Raw genomic sequence first — 14,420 nt, forward strand, 5'->3', positions numbered from 1 at the left:
TCCCTCTACTCACGCACATGGTAATGGGATTAGGGCACTCGAAATATGTGACAATGAATCGTTTCGTTTTAGCGATATGGCCACTAACCGGCCGATGACGACTGATGAATGCAGTTCAGCGAGTAGCGAGGTGTGGGATGAGAGCGGTTAGGCTGACTCGCATAGAAACAGACGGTTGAATTCGATCAGTTTGCACTCAACGGGACAGTATTAACCTGTCAGATGATCAATCAAGAGCACCGAATTGTTCTGTTGGAATTATGATAAAATGTCCGGTTTAGTTTGGACCGCAAACCGATACGATGCATGGTTTTAGGTTAGTTGGATAATTGATAGTGATATATGCGGTAATCAATATTTTGATAGGCCCTCGTCGTGTCGAAGTCAACGATGACATAACAGAGCTGACGATCGGAGGATTAGTGGAAAATTCCAAGTCAATTGTAACAGGAGACTGCTACTATTTTCCGTGAGGCGCACCTCTCAATAAGGAGCTTGGCCAAACCTTTAATGTTATAAATGTACTGCTGACATACTGCTACTTCTTGGAGTAACTTTCCCACTGAGACAAAGCCTGCTTCTCAGATTAGTGTAAATTGATCACTTCCACAGTTTTTATCTGAGCATACTCAATGCTCAAGGAAGTCCAGGAAAATTCCATTACGAAAAATTCCGGGACCGATCCAGAATTGAGCCCGTCATCTCAGCATGATCTTGCTGAATACTCGTGTGCATTCGGTCCGATTTTTTTTGTAAGTCTTGAGAGAATCCCTTTAATTTTTTTTATGCATTTCTTCGTTAGTTCTCTCAATAATTCTTTTGAAATGATTCTATCAATTGTCATCAGGGATTCCTTCAGAAAAATTTTAAAAGGATTCCTACAAGGAGTTTCTTCAGGGTTTAGTCCAGGAATTTCTTCTAAGAAACAAAGATTCCTCCTAAAATTCCTTCATAGATTGCACTAAAATTCCAATACACCCGAACCTCTATTTTGGTATCGAGTCGGGACTGCTTAAATAGAATTTTAACTTAAATGGATTCACTACCTAAATGGATTCAGTTCATTACCTAAATGGATTTCAAGGTTGCAAAGAAGTTTGAGAAGGGCAAGTAGCTTGCAGATACAAAGGGGAGGGGGTCAAGGCTTTCTGATGTAAAGGGAGATGCTCGGAGGGATTTCAAGGATGTTTTAGGGGAGGGGAGGGGGTCAGAGGCGTTTCCAGGCGTTTCAGGTGGTTTCAGAGGTCTTCTAGGGGGCTTCATATGCTCTCACGTGAGCTTCACGGGAGTTTCAGAGGCGTTCCAAAGCGTTTCAAGGTGTTGTAGGGCGTTTCAGGAGGTTTAGGGGGCCATAAGAGGGCTTCAGAGGCTCCCAGGTGAATTTCACGGAGTTTTCATGGGGGTACCAGAGGCGTTTCAAAGCGTTTCAATGCGTTTTAATACGTTTCAGGGCGTTTCAGGAGGTTTTACGGGAGTTTTAGGGGGATTCAGAGGCTCTCGGTTTAAATTTACGGAGGTTTAATAGGGATCTTAAAGGCGTTTCAGAGCGTTTCAAAGTGTTTCAAGGCAATCCAATGCGTTTCAGGGCGTTTCAGGAGATTTCACAGGGATTTTAGGGTGCTTTAGAGTCTCTCAGATGAATTTTTCGCAGGTTTCATAGGGGTTTTAGAGGCGTTTCAATACGTTTCAAGGCGGTTCAAAGCGTTTCAAAGCGTTTCAAGAGGGTTAAGGAGGCCTCAGAGGCTCATGGGATTTCAGGGGGTTTTGGAGGCATTTCAAAGCGTTTCAAGGCGTTTCAATGCGTTTCGGGGCGTTTCAGGAGGTTTCAGAGTGGTTTCAAGGGGGTACAGAGGCTCTCAGTTAAATTTCATAAAGATTTCAAGGAAGTTCCAGAGGCGTTTCAAGGGTTCCCAATGGTCTTTAGAGCGGTTTTAGGGGAATATCAGTGAAGAGAATTGTCAGACAAAAGAGGCACAAAACAAGCAACAAAGAAGGTGCGACGATTACTCTTTATCCCTACTGGTAACAGATAATGACATGATCTCGAAATTTTTTGTTGCAGACAAAACGGAAGCTGAATTTGTTGCGTACTTTTCAACTCGTGAATAATCAATTATTGCTAACCCAAAGTCGAAACTGTTTGATGATAGAGCTTCACCAGAGTTGTAGTGTTTACCAACTCGAAGTTATCGTTCGAAAATCGCAATGCAAGGCTTAAAAATCTCTAAACTCGTGGTGTACGATGTTAATCCCATTATTTTCAAGTTGGGACAAACTTATGTCGCATGGGTTTGTTTGTCGCAACAAATACAGGTTGCGACATTGTCATTATTGTTGCGCGATGGTTGAATTTTGATTCACTGGGGAATATACATAGATGCTCATTTAACTTTTCCTATATTGCATTAATCTCTTAGAGACAACCAAATACGTTAGTAGATCCGATGACCTATACTCAAGGAAGTTCTTGGAGATCCCCAAACTGATAATGAACTCACCACTTGATAGCACATAGCTACATGAGCCTGTGTAAGCATAAATTTCATTCCTTATGCTCCAATAGATCAATGAATGCAGTTGTTAATCAGATGGCCTTAACTCCAGAGAGATCTGGGATACTCCTAAACAACCATAAACCCATCACTTGATAGAACATTGATGCCTGGGGCTGTATGAGTATAAACCTCATTATTAATGCTCTTAAATACAACTAGTAGCCCTCGTAGATTCGATGACCTATATTCAAGGAAGTTCTCAAGGGAGAGAGACCCTTAAAGATTGTTCGAACACAAAACTTGATAGATCATAGTTACCTGAGGTTGTGTGAGTATGAACCTTAGTCGTACATCTCTTAGATACAACCAAATACGTTAGTAGATCCGATGACATATAAAGGGTGAGTCGTTAATTATTGTGCCACCCTACCTTCCACTGATTCGCAAATTGTCTACAGTTAACGGAATGAAACCAAATTTTTACAGTAGTTTAGTATATATATGTATTTCAACTTTTTGGTATAGGTTCAAATTTAGGATGCGTTTTAGTGAAATTCACGACATTTTCAATTAACGCCCTCCATGTGGACATGTTCAGGCTCCACTTGGAACAAATAATTGAAGCTCTCTGGTTTGTTTATGTGCATCGTGCCTGGTTTTCACCCAGCTCCAAGCTCATGTTTCACTGACAACCGTTCCTGAAGCCTATTGACGACCATTAAGATGATCCGATAATGTATAATCATTAATTTGTCCAAGGCGCGATACCATGATTTTTGATTTTAGCATGTGATTGTACAACACCAGTTTTAGAACTGTTAACTAAATTTATTCTATATCGACCGGATTCTCACTGATAACTTCTCAATTCATTTTATGTAAACAATAGACTATAAGGAGAAACTGTGCAAAATTTGGTTGATTTTGGTGAAGTAGGAAAAAAGTTACGTTAGTTTGAAAATGGCACAATAATTATCGACTCACCCTTTACTTAAGGAAGTTGTTGGAGATCCTCAAACTGACAACGAACACACCACTTGACATCACATGGCTGCATGAGGCTATGCAAGCATAAATTTACGCTTGTAGATGAAGACCTTAACTCTAGGGAATTATCGGATATGCTATACAATCACAGAACTCATCACTCGATAGAACATTGATGCCTGGTTCTGTATGAGTATAAACCTCATTGTTAATGCTCTTAGATACAACTAGTTGCCCTCGTAGATTCGATGACTAAATCTCAAGGTAGTTCTTGAAGAACTTCAAAGAATCATTGGTAGATCCGATGACCTATACTCAAGGAAGTTCTTGGAGATGTTCAAACTGAATACGAACTCACCACTTGACAACACATAACAACATGATGCTGTGTTCAAAATGCTCCAACAGATCACTGATTACGCTTGTAGATCAGATGGCCTAAATTCCATGGAGTTCTCGGATACTCTTAAATTTTTAACCCTTAAACACTTCTTAAACGTCCCTTAACTCTTAATTCTCCTTTTTTTTCTTCAACCAACTTTATCTGTAATCTTGAGTACTTCAACTGCTTCGAACACAATCAAATTCCATGTAGGTAACGTTACCTAAATGGAGGGACTTAAATAGATTTTACCTAAATGGATCCTACCTAAATGGGGGTTTCAGTGTACACTCAAACCTTCATTTAGGTCGAATCCATTTAGGTAAAATCTATTTAGATCCCTCCATTTAGGTACCGTTACCTAAATGGAATCTGATTGTGTTCAGGGCAGTTGGAATGTTTAAGATTAGGGTTAAGGTTGGTTCAAGGACAATAAGTTGCAAGTGGTGTCAAAGGAAGTTCAGGTCGTACCCAGACTGTTTAAGGTTCCCTTAGAACTTTATTATGCATAAGTCATCGAATCTACATGCATAACTTGTGTAAATGTATTTTCAGCAACTGGTTCCCCTTAACCCTCCTCAAAACCCCCTGTTACACCCCTGAGACCCTCCAAAACCTTCAGAAACGCCCGTGTAACGCTTCTGAAACCGTCAAGAATCCTCTGTAGCTTCCTAAAACGCCCTCGAAATCCCTCTAAAACCTCCTCGGATACCATGTTACGCACTTGAGACCCTCAGAAACCCCCGAAAACGCCTACATAACGCCTGAGTAACGCCTCTGAAACTCGTCAAAAATCCTCTGAAGGTTTCTGAAATGTCTTCGAAATCCCCCTAACACCCTTTCGGATCCCATGTAACGCGACTGAGACACTTCGAAACTCCCCGAAAAAGAAAGGATGGAACGCCTCTGACAGCCCCCCGCCCCCTCCTCATGAAATCCCTATGATATCCCTTGAAACCCCGCATGGCCCCCTTCAAATTTCCAGGTCACTCGTCCTTCTCAAACTTCTTTGTTATCTTCAAATCCATTTAGGTAATGAATCCATGTAAGTAAAAATTCTATTTAGGCAGTCTCGATCCGTTACCTAAATGGAAGTTTTGGTGTAAAGGATTTCTCCAGAAGTTACTCTAGAGTCACGTCAGATTTGTCTCCAGTAGTTCCTTCAGAGATTCCTCCAGCAGAATTCAGGAATGCCCTCAGGAATGTCATCATGTTTTTTTTTCAGAAGATCTCTCAGGAATTCCAATAGGAATTCCTTCAGGGATTACTCCATGAGTTCCTTCTTATTTTTTTTAGGAGGGTTCTAGGATGCTACTTGAAGATCATTCAGTGATTCATCCAGAAGATCCTCAAGGGATTACCAGAGGAGGTCCTTCAGAGATTAGTCTAGGAATTTCTACCGGGATTTCTTCAGGAATTCCTCTAGAATTCAAATCTGGGATTTTTCCTGGAGTTCTTTCTGGACCCCTCCTGGAATTCGTTCAAAGATTGTCCCAGAAATAATTTCTGCAGGAGTTCCCTCCTGGAATCTATTCAAGGATGCCTCCTGATGTGTTTGCGTGTATTCTATCAGGAGTTTTTCAACCCTTATGTGGCCTGCAGGGTTCCTGGGTACCCAGCACCCATTTAAAATACACGGTGTAGAAGAAAGCAAAAAATTTGCCGGCCACATAACGGTTAAGGAATTAATCTAGGAATTCCTCCAGGGATTAATCAAAGGATTCCTGCAGTATAGTAGTTCTTTCAGTGGTTGCTCTAGAAGTTCCTTCAGAAGCTCCTACAAGAGGTGCTTTCCCAGTCAACCAGTGATCGTACATCGTGTATAAGATGATGAAGTGGAGGCGATATGCGTACATTTAACATGTGCCTAAATGGAGGCATGCATGCATATGACCTCCGCTTTATCATCCTATGCAACATCTTATACGATTACTGGTTGTCTGGGTTAATAATAAGTCTAGGATTCCTTCTGAAGATTCTTCAGGAGTTCCTATAGAAAATCCTATAGGGATTAACCCCGAGGTCCTTTCATGGATTCTTCTACGGGTTTCGTGCAGATATTTCTTCAGACATTCCTCCATAATTTCTCCAGAAATTTCCTCAGCGATTCTTACAGGAGCACCTAAGTATACCTCCACGAGAATTCTCCCAGAAGATTCTTCAGGGATTCCTACATAAGTTCATTCAGAAATTACATTGTCCAAGAGCTTCTTCTAAGATTCCCCCAGAAGTTCCTTAAGGGATTCCAAGAGAAGATTCTTAATGGATTACAGGACATCCAGGAGTTCTTTCGGAGATTTTTCCTGGAAGATTTACGGATGCCTCCAGGAATTACATCAGAATTCCCTAGAAGCGATCAAGACTTCCTACAGAAGATGCTCGAGCTACCCTTCTCGGAATTCCTTCAGTTTCTTGGTATTATAATCAGGCATATCTCGAAAATTTCCTTGAAGAATCTTTCTGAGATTCATGTTGAAAATCCGCCGGGGATTCTTTCTGTTTACCCATCCCCCTTCGTGGAAAATCCCCCGGAAAGCTTTCAAGGATTCCTCATGGTATTCTTTAAGGGATTCCTCATGAGAATCTTTGAAATATTGCTCCAGGAATTCCTGCCTTGATTCCTTCTCTTCTGAAGTTCCTTTGGGGATTTCTCCTAGAATTCCCTTGGTGACTCCTCCTGGAACTTTTTAGGTATACCTCCTGGAATTCATTTGGTAATTCATCTTGGAATTCTTTCGGAATTTTGATTGGGAAATCCTCCTTGAACTCCTTCGAAGTGTCCTCCTGGAATTCTTCCGGAGATTCCTTCTAGAATTTCCTTTGAGGATGCCTTCTGGATATCCTTCGATGATTCATCCTAAAAATTCTTTGGGAATTCCTATTGAATTTTTTTGGCGAGTCCAACTTGAAACTCCTTGGGGATTCCAGGTGGGATTCCTTTAGGATTCCTGCTGGAACTATTTTGGGGATTCCTGCTGCAATTTCTTTGGCGATTCTGGTTGGAATTGCAGTTTTGCAATTGATGCTGGGATTCCTTTTGGATTTCCTCTGGAATTTCTTCGAATATTCCTTCCAGAATTCCTGCAGAGATTACTCCTCGAGTTCCATCGGAGATTCCTCCTGGAATTCCTTCGAAGATTCCTCCTGGAGTTTCTTCTGGAATTCCTTCAGGTATTCCCACTGGAATTCTTTCAGAGATTCCTCCTGGAACTTCTTCAAAAATTTCTACTGAAATTCCTTCGTAGATTTCTCCTGGAGGTCCCTCGGAGGTCCCTACGGTGATTCCTCCAGGGATTTCTTCAAAAAATCTTCCTGTGATTCCTTCGGTGACTCCTGGAGTTTATTCGGTGATTCCCCTTGAAATTCTTTCGGGGATTACTCATGGAACTCATTCGGGGTTTCGTTCTGGAACTCTTATTGGGAATTCCTTCGGAGTGTCCTCCTGAAATTTCTTCGAGAATTCCTCCTGGTGATCTTTCGATGTTTTCTACTAAAAATTCTATGAAGATTTCTATTGGAATTCTTTTGGGAGTTCATTCTGGAATTCCTTTGGCTATTCCTTGTGAGATTCCTTTAGGATTCTTGCTGAAATTGTGTTGGGAATTCCTGCTGCAATTCCTTTTATATATTCCGAATGGAACTCCTTTGCAATTCATGCTGGAATTCCTTTTGGATTTCTTCTGTTTTTTTTTATATTCTTCCTGGAATTCCTTAAGAAATTTCTGCCTTCGGAAAGTCTCCTTAAACTCCTTCAAAGATTCCTCTTCAAATTCCTTTAGAGATTCATCCTGGAATTTTTTCGGAGATCCCTCCTGGAATTCCTTTGGAGATTCCTGCAAGAATTTCTTCGGAGATTCCTACGGGTATTCTTTTTGGAATTCCTTCGAGGATTCCTTAGAAAATTCCTTCCGGCAATCCTTCTAGAACTCCTACGGGGATTCCTCCTGAGGTTTCTTCGAAAATTCTTCTTGGGATTGTTTCGGTGATTCCTAGAATTCATTCGGTAATTCCTCTTGGAATTCTTTCGGAGATTCCTTCTAGAATTTCTTCCAGGATTCTTTCTGAAATGCCTATGGGGATTTCTTCTTGAATTTCTTCAAGGTTTTCTCCTAAATATCCTTCGATGATTCCTCCTAGAAAACTTCTGGAGATTTCTGCTAGAATTCCTTTTGGGAATTCATGCTGGAATTCCTTTGCGGATTCTTGGTCTTATAGATTTCTGATGGAATTGTTTTGGGGATTCCTCCTGGAATTCGTTTCTACTTTGTACACTTCTTCGGACATTGAAACTGGCTTAAAAATTCCATTAGGAGTTTATTTGGCAGTTTTTTTAAATTTTTTTTCTATTTTTGGATTTTGGAAATCCAAAATGATTTATTATCCCAAAACGCAATTGAATAGCCGCCATTTTTGGACTCCGGACTCCATACAAAATATAGTCATATTGAACGGGTTTAAAGCCTAAACTCCATTAAATAGCCGCCATCTTGAATTTGGAGCCACCATCTTTGATTTCAGAAACCATTTTGAATTTTGGGCTGACATCGTGGAATTTCTGGTTTCAAGTGTTGATGTCCGCAAAAAAAATCGTCAATCATGCTAAAGGTTACAAAAATCACCGCAGTTTGATGTATCGCATGATGGTATGGTAAGGATCAGTACAGCCAATTCTACTCGTGCAGATTCAGATCACTGAAATGGCCATAACTCTGGAACGCCTTGACTAAATGACAAACAATGCGGAGAAATTCCGGTTCGTTTCGAGCTTTAATCAGAAAAATCGGCCAATGGGAACTAGCTTCAAGAGTCCTTCAAGAGTTGTAGACAGACATACATACACTACACTACGCACACACATATGCATACACACTCACATCATTTCAGTTCGTTGAGCTGAGTTGATTGGTATATGTGAAGGGTGATCGAGCCATCTATCGAAAATTCGATTTTATTTTTTGAGTGAAAATATAGCTTTTCAGTATGCTTTGGTGTACAAGAAAGACAAAAAAGATGTTTAAAGTCCGTCAATTGGTTCAAAAGTTATGATTTTTTGAAAAAAAAAATGTTTGAACTGCCTTGATTTTTTGGACCACCCCGAAAATTGGTCACCCTAATGACGTAGGGTAGGTAATCAAAATTTGAACCAAATTGCGGCTTTCTGAAGCAGTGCAAATTTTAAGTGATTTTCTCTCCCACATGGAAATAATTTACTACGGCAAAATCGTATGTACATGAAAGCCACGGGTATAAGCTTTCTGTTAAATAGTGAAAAGTTTGTATTTGAACCGAATTTCATTGAAATATTTGATTTTTCATCAACAATGATTTTAATCTTAATTTGAACCATCGTAATCATAATTTGAACCAATTTTAATCTTAATTTGAACTACTGGCGGCAGCAACTCGAGCAACTCACAAAACAGCCAATTCCATGCTAAACAATGAAAAATCACATGAATCTGCTAATTCTCATACCTATTTTTCATTAGGCAGTGGAATCCCAACTCAGAATGTTCGAAATTTTTTAGGAATTTGGAAACTAAATTTGGATTTTTTTATCCCCCAAGAGTAAACAAAGCAACCACTAGCGCAATCTACAGGCCAACACTAGAAGCTCACCCCCGTTTACTAGTTCAAATTTAGATTACAAATGGTTCAAATTAAGATAACATTCTCCAAGTAAGAATCACTTAAATTTGATAATTTTATGACAAATAATGCGGAATATTATTCGGTTGGGCGATTCTACGATAAATAAGCTTTCATTTGACGTGTTCACATATTGCGTGTGATACAATGCATATGCTGTACGAGTGCACCGAAAATGTGCTTTCTCTTGGGGGAAATGGGTGAAATCACAGTAATTTTTCAATTGCCTGTTTTCCATGACAAAAATGCCTTTTTCAATGCTTTTAAAGTCCATGTTATCAGGCTATATTACGGAAAGCTGTTTAACATCTTTTTCGGGACAATATTCGCCTGAAAAGTACGTTGTTTTAATGAATTTTGAAATGGTTCAAATTAAGATTACAATTTGACTAGTTCAAAGTTTGATTTCTTACCCTAATAAAAAATACGGTTCTAATTATTTTTCATGAACTACAATCCCACCAAGTTTCACGACTGCCGGAGTTGAACTATATCGAGTTTCCGTGGAATGGCTTCTTCTTCTTCTTCTTCTTGGCGTAACGTCCTCACTGGGACAAAGCCTGCTTCTCAGCTTAGTGTTCTATGAGCACTTCCACAGTTATTAACTGAGAGCTTCCTCTGCCAATGACCATTTTGCATGTGTATATCGTGTGGCAGGCACGAAGATACTCTATGCCCAAGGAAGTCAAGGAAATTTCCTTTACGAAAAGATCCTGGACCGACCGGGAATCGAACCCGTCACCCTCAGCATGGTCATGCTGAATACCCGTGCGTTTACCGCCTCGGCTATATGGGCCCTCCGTGGAATGGCTAGTGGAACCTATTTTCCTTTTTCCAAATTTCGCGATTGCATGACACCATTGCGTCATTTTTTTTTTTTCAGTGAACCTGTATAGATTCAAAGCAGTCTACCAACTCCAACATCACTGCAGAAACTAAATTCCACACATGAAAGTTGCCTTGCTCCGATCCTTGACCAAGACCACAACTTCACGATCAAGGCAGCCTTCATTCCTTCGGAAGTTCATATTATGACTTTATTTATAGCCAACCAAATCAATCAACTTTTTTCGGCATCTCCGCCCATGCGAACGACAACGACTATCAACATCCTTTCAACTGGCTCTCGACTTGATGTGTATCACAGCCGTTTTCCAATTTGTCTGCAGTATTTTACAAGAGCCATTAACTGGCGATCGATTTGCTCACGCATGAACTGCCCTCTTGAACTGCACAAGAACCCCAGTAAGGCGAGATTGAGACTTGATGATTGAGCACAAGAACCTAATAGTTCAAGAGTGCCAACCGAGTGACCAAGTTTGCTTCGTAGTGCGTGCGGATCACAGCACAGTAGGAGGTGCAAACGGGGCTAATATTTAGCAGGACTAACTACATAATGATTATGGTATACTGCAGCAGCGACAACGCTTGGTCACGATCGATCTACAACCCACACATGAAAATTGACACACTTTGTAAGATGTGATGTTCTTAAGACGTTGTTAGGTGGTACCTAATTAGATGTCAATAGGTTGATACAGCATGGAAAACGAAATGTAAAACATATTTGACATAGATGTATCTGTTTGGGTGTGGTGAGTAAAGAACGTCATAGACATTAAATTTCAAAACGTGTTCTATTATTGAATGAGTTGAGCTACCTACACAATTAATAACGATTGCACTAAAACAAACAGTCAATTTGATTATCTCAATGGGTTTTACTGCTTCAGCCGGCGGATGGTGGCATCCAGGGCTTCCAAGCTGAAGTCCTTCTGGTCCTTGGGTGGGTTGGCACGGATCTCTTCCAGAGACTTGATCACGTGCTCTGGGGTTGGTGGTGGAGTTGGCAGATGAGCTCCCTCCGGACGGAATCCGTTCTCGTCGGCGACGTAGATCACGCGGTACTGAACGCCATCTGGGCCGGTGTAGGAGTAGGCTCCATTGGCTTGGTGAGCACCGAGTCCTTCCTCATGGAATGCGATTCCGTTGCTGGTTTCGAACGCCCAGTTGTAGTGGCCATCGTCATGGAGAACGTTGTTGTAGGACAGAATGTTGGCGTGGGCTTCTTCTGAGAGGCTGCGAGCAAAGCTCGTGGCGATCAGGGCGGAAACGATCAACTGAAAAATGTGAGGAGGGTGATGAGAATATCATACGATGAATTTAAACCGTGAAAATCAACTTACAAGTCGGAACATTTTGTTTGATTTTTGGCTAATGCTTGAAGTGCTAACTCCAGGAAGGCAATACTTGAACTGATAGTTGATTGATTGTATTTCGTTGCTTATATAATCCTGATCCCCAAAGTGCTATACGCAATCAATGGAATTTTCTCGTTATCGTCACATTAACCAACAAGCAAACCGAAAGTCGTCCGTTCTGTGCACAAATTTGACAGGCAAAATAATTTCAATCAGCAGTAGGGAAATCATTATTAGCGCTCGGTTGACCTTCCAGCTAATCCACTCGTAGCAGGTGACGTACTAACGATCGGCACCAGTTTCTAGAGAGATACGTACTCCTTCTCGTTCCTCGTCGTTGGGCGGGCATATGTGTCGCCTAGCGAAAGAATGCGAAGAATGGAACAAAGATTGACGAGATACCTCTATGGGTTGTGGCCGTGTCATTAGCAAATTTGAAAGGATACATTATTTTGGATTATATAAACGACCCCAGAGGTGTTACAGGTTATCATTTCAAACATTGCCTTTCCTGAGTTTGTAGGCCCAGTCCTAGCCAAAAATCTAGCAAAATGTTCCGACTTGTAAGTTGTTTTTCTGTGGTTCTATTTTGTCGTTTGGTATTCTAAGCATCTTCCTGACTTTTCAGTTGATCGTCTCCGCCCTGATCGCCACGAGCTTTGCTCGTAGCCTTTCGGAAGAAGCCCACGCCAACATTTTGTCCTACAACAACGTTCTCCACGACGATGGTCACTACAACTGGGCGTTCGAAACCAGCAACGGAATCGCATTCCACGAGGAAGGACTCGGTGCCCACCAAGCCAACGGAGCGTACTCTTACACCGGACCAGATGGTGTCCAATACCGTGTGATCTACGTCGCCGATGAGAATGGATTCCGTCCAGAGGGAGCTCATCTGCCAACTCCACCACCGACCCCAGAGCACGTAATCAAGTCTCTGGAAGAGATCCGTGCCAACCCACCCAAGGACCAGAAGGACTTCAGTCTGGAAGCTCTGGATGCCACCATCCGTCGACTAAAGCAGTAAAACCGCTGATATAATCAAATTAACTGTGACTGTTTGTTTCTAGTGCAATCGTTATTAGCTGTGTAGGTAGCTCAAATCTAACAAGAATAGAACATGTTTTGAAATTCATTTTCGACGTATTCTAAATCTTATCAGTCACATATCCGATTATTTTGTTTAGAGTAAGTTCGGTCCTCAAGTTGATGATGCATGTATAAGGTGGCCACTAGCATGGGGCACGCTTGAATGAAGAAAAAAATTATCTTTAGTCCACTTTTTGGGTCCATTTCGGGTCCCAAATAGACTGTGCAACATTTCAGCGCGATTGGTGAAACCCCATTTTAGGGCAAGTGGTTCAAAGTGGGCATGGGATTTACTATGAGAAATAGTACACAGAAAAAAATATGTAATTAAAATTCGGCCAGAAATCATGCACATAAAGGGAATGCTAGAGTTAGCGCACTTTTACATGAGATACAATGTAAAATTACGTTACTATCGTGTAAATTTCCGCCGACCATCGCGTAAACCATCATGGACTCCAACCGGTTACGCGACTATTAGTGGAAATTTACACGATTGTAACGTAATTTTACATGATATCTCATGTAAATATGCACTAACTCTAGCATTCCCTTTATGTGCATGATTTCTCGCTGAATTTTACATGAATATTTTTTTCTGTGTACACTTACAGCAAAAAAAAATCCCAGTGATTGACTTATGTCTCATTGATTCAAATCAATGAACGCTCCATGTAGGAAATTCATCCATTAATCATTCTTTCGATGCAAAAGCAAAATCAAGTAAAGCAAGGATAACCGTGCACACCGTAGTTGCTACTCCGTGTTTATCCAGAACAATCGAAGTTGCATAGAGAACCAACGAATGGTGCTTAGGACTAGCTACGCACTCTTAATGTGCATAATTCGAGAGTTCAATATTTGAAAGTCAATAACGGCGCCAATCTCGTCCTTACGGTCATCGGGAAAGGGAAGGAATGTTAGTTCGACAACCGTTGTTACTAGAAACCGTGGAATCCACAGCATCCCCATAGTGTGGGTCTTGGAGTCACCTTTGGTAGGTGGTATGATCCACTAGTTATATGAAAATACACGTCACGGTCTTCATCACGATTATGAACTATTTGGTCGCGATGACCACTCCAAACCCGAGCAGAGGAGAATAGCAAATCTATAACTACAAAATAACAAAACCTGTTTTTATATCTTGTTTTGTTATTAAGAACTTATCAAATCATTACTTTTCCATAACATGTTTAGTTGGACAATCTTATTTTGTTATGATCATGCTATTGGTAATCACCCATTGAAAAACATTTCAATAATACGTTTTGTAGTGGAACAAATCTAGTTATTATTGTACTATTGAGAGTGTACAATTATTTAATTATCAATAGTATAACAATAACAAGTTTTGAAATCCAAAATGCAGCATACAAGATTTACGTCGTTTACAGCATTACATGATGGGGAGCACGTGCTAATTCTCTCATCAGTTCCAATTCTTCTTCTTTCTGGTATTACATCCTAACCAGGTTAGGACCAGCTTCTCAGCTTAGTGTTTTATAAACACTTTGACAATGACCTGTTTTGTCCCATTTTTTTGTATAAAAAAAATCTTCAGGACTTCTTTAAATATGTCGTCAGAAATGAAGTCATAAACTCTACTGTTTTGTT

At 40.7% G+C, this 14,420-nt stretch overlaps 2 protein-coding genes across 2 annotated transcripts; one reads left to right on the forward strand and one right to left on the reverse strand.

The window, feature by feature from the left end:
• Window positions 1-11,120: 11,120 nt before the first annotated feature.
• On the reverse strand, window positions 11,121-11,898 carry LOC109420162 (cuticle protein CP14.6-like). Its single transcript, XM_019694491.3, has 2 exons — window positions 11,700-11,898; window positions 11,121-11,633 (listed from the first exon to the last, which is right to left on the reverse strand). The coding sequence occupies exons 1-2, from the start codon at window positions 11,709-11,711 to the stop codon at window positions 11,235-11,237; spliced, it is 411 nt and encodes a 136-aa protein (XP_019550036.3). The 5' UTR covers window positions 11,712-11,898; the 3' UTR covers window positions 11,121-11,234.
• Window positions 11,899-12,130: 232 nt separating this feature from the next.
• On the forward strand, window positions 12,131-12,849 carry LOC109420161 (cuticle protein CP14.6-like). The gene is made up of 2 exons (XM_019694489.3): window positions 12,131-12,277; window positions 12,343-12,849. The coding sequence occupies exons 1-2, from the start codon at window positions 12,266-12,268 to the stop codon at window positions 12,739-12,741; spliced, it is 411 nt and encodes a 136-aa protein (XP_019550034.3). The 5' UTR covers window positions 12,131-12,265; the 3' UTR covers window positions 12,742-12,849.
• The last annotated feature ends 1,571 nt before the right edge of the window (window positions 12,850-14,420 follow it).

The sequence above is a fragment of the Aedes albopictus genome, chromosome 2 (genome assembly GCF_035046485.1).
Source record: "Aedes albopictus strain Foshan chromosome 2, AalbF5, whole genome shotgun sequence".
Lineage (NCBI taxonomy): Eukaryota > Metazoa > Arthropoda > Insecta > Diptera > Culicidae > Aedes > Aedes albopictus.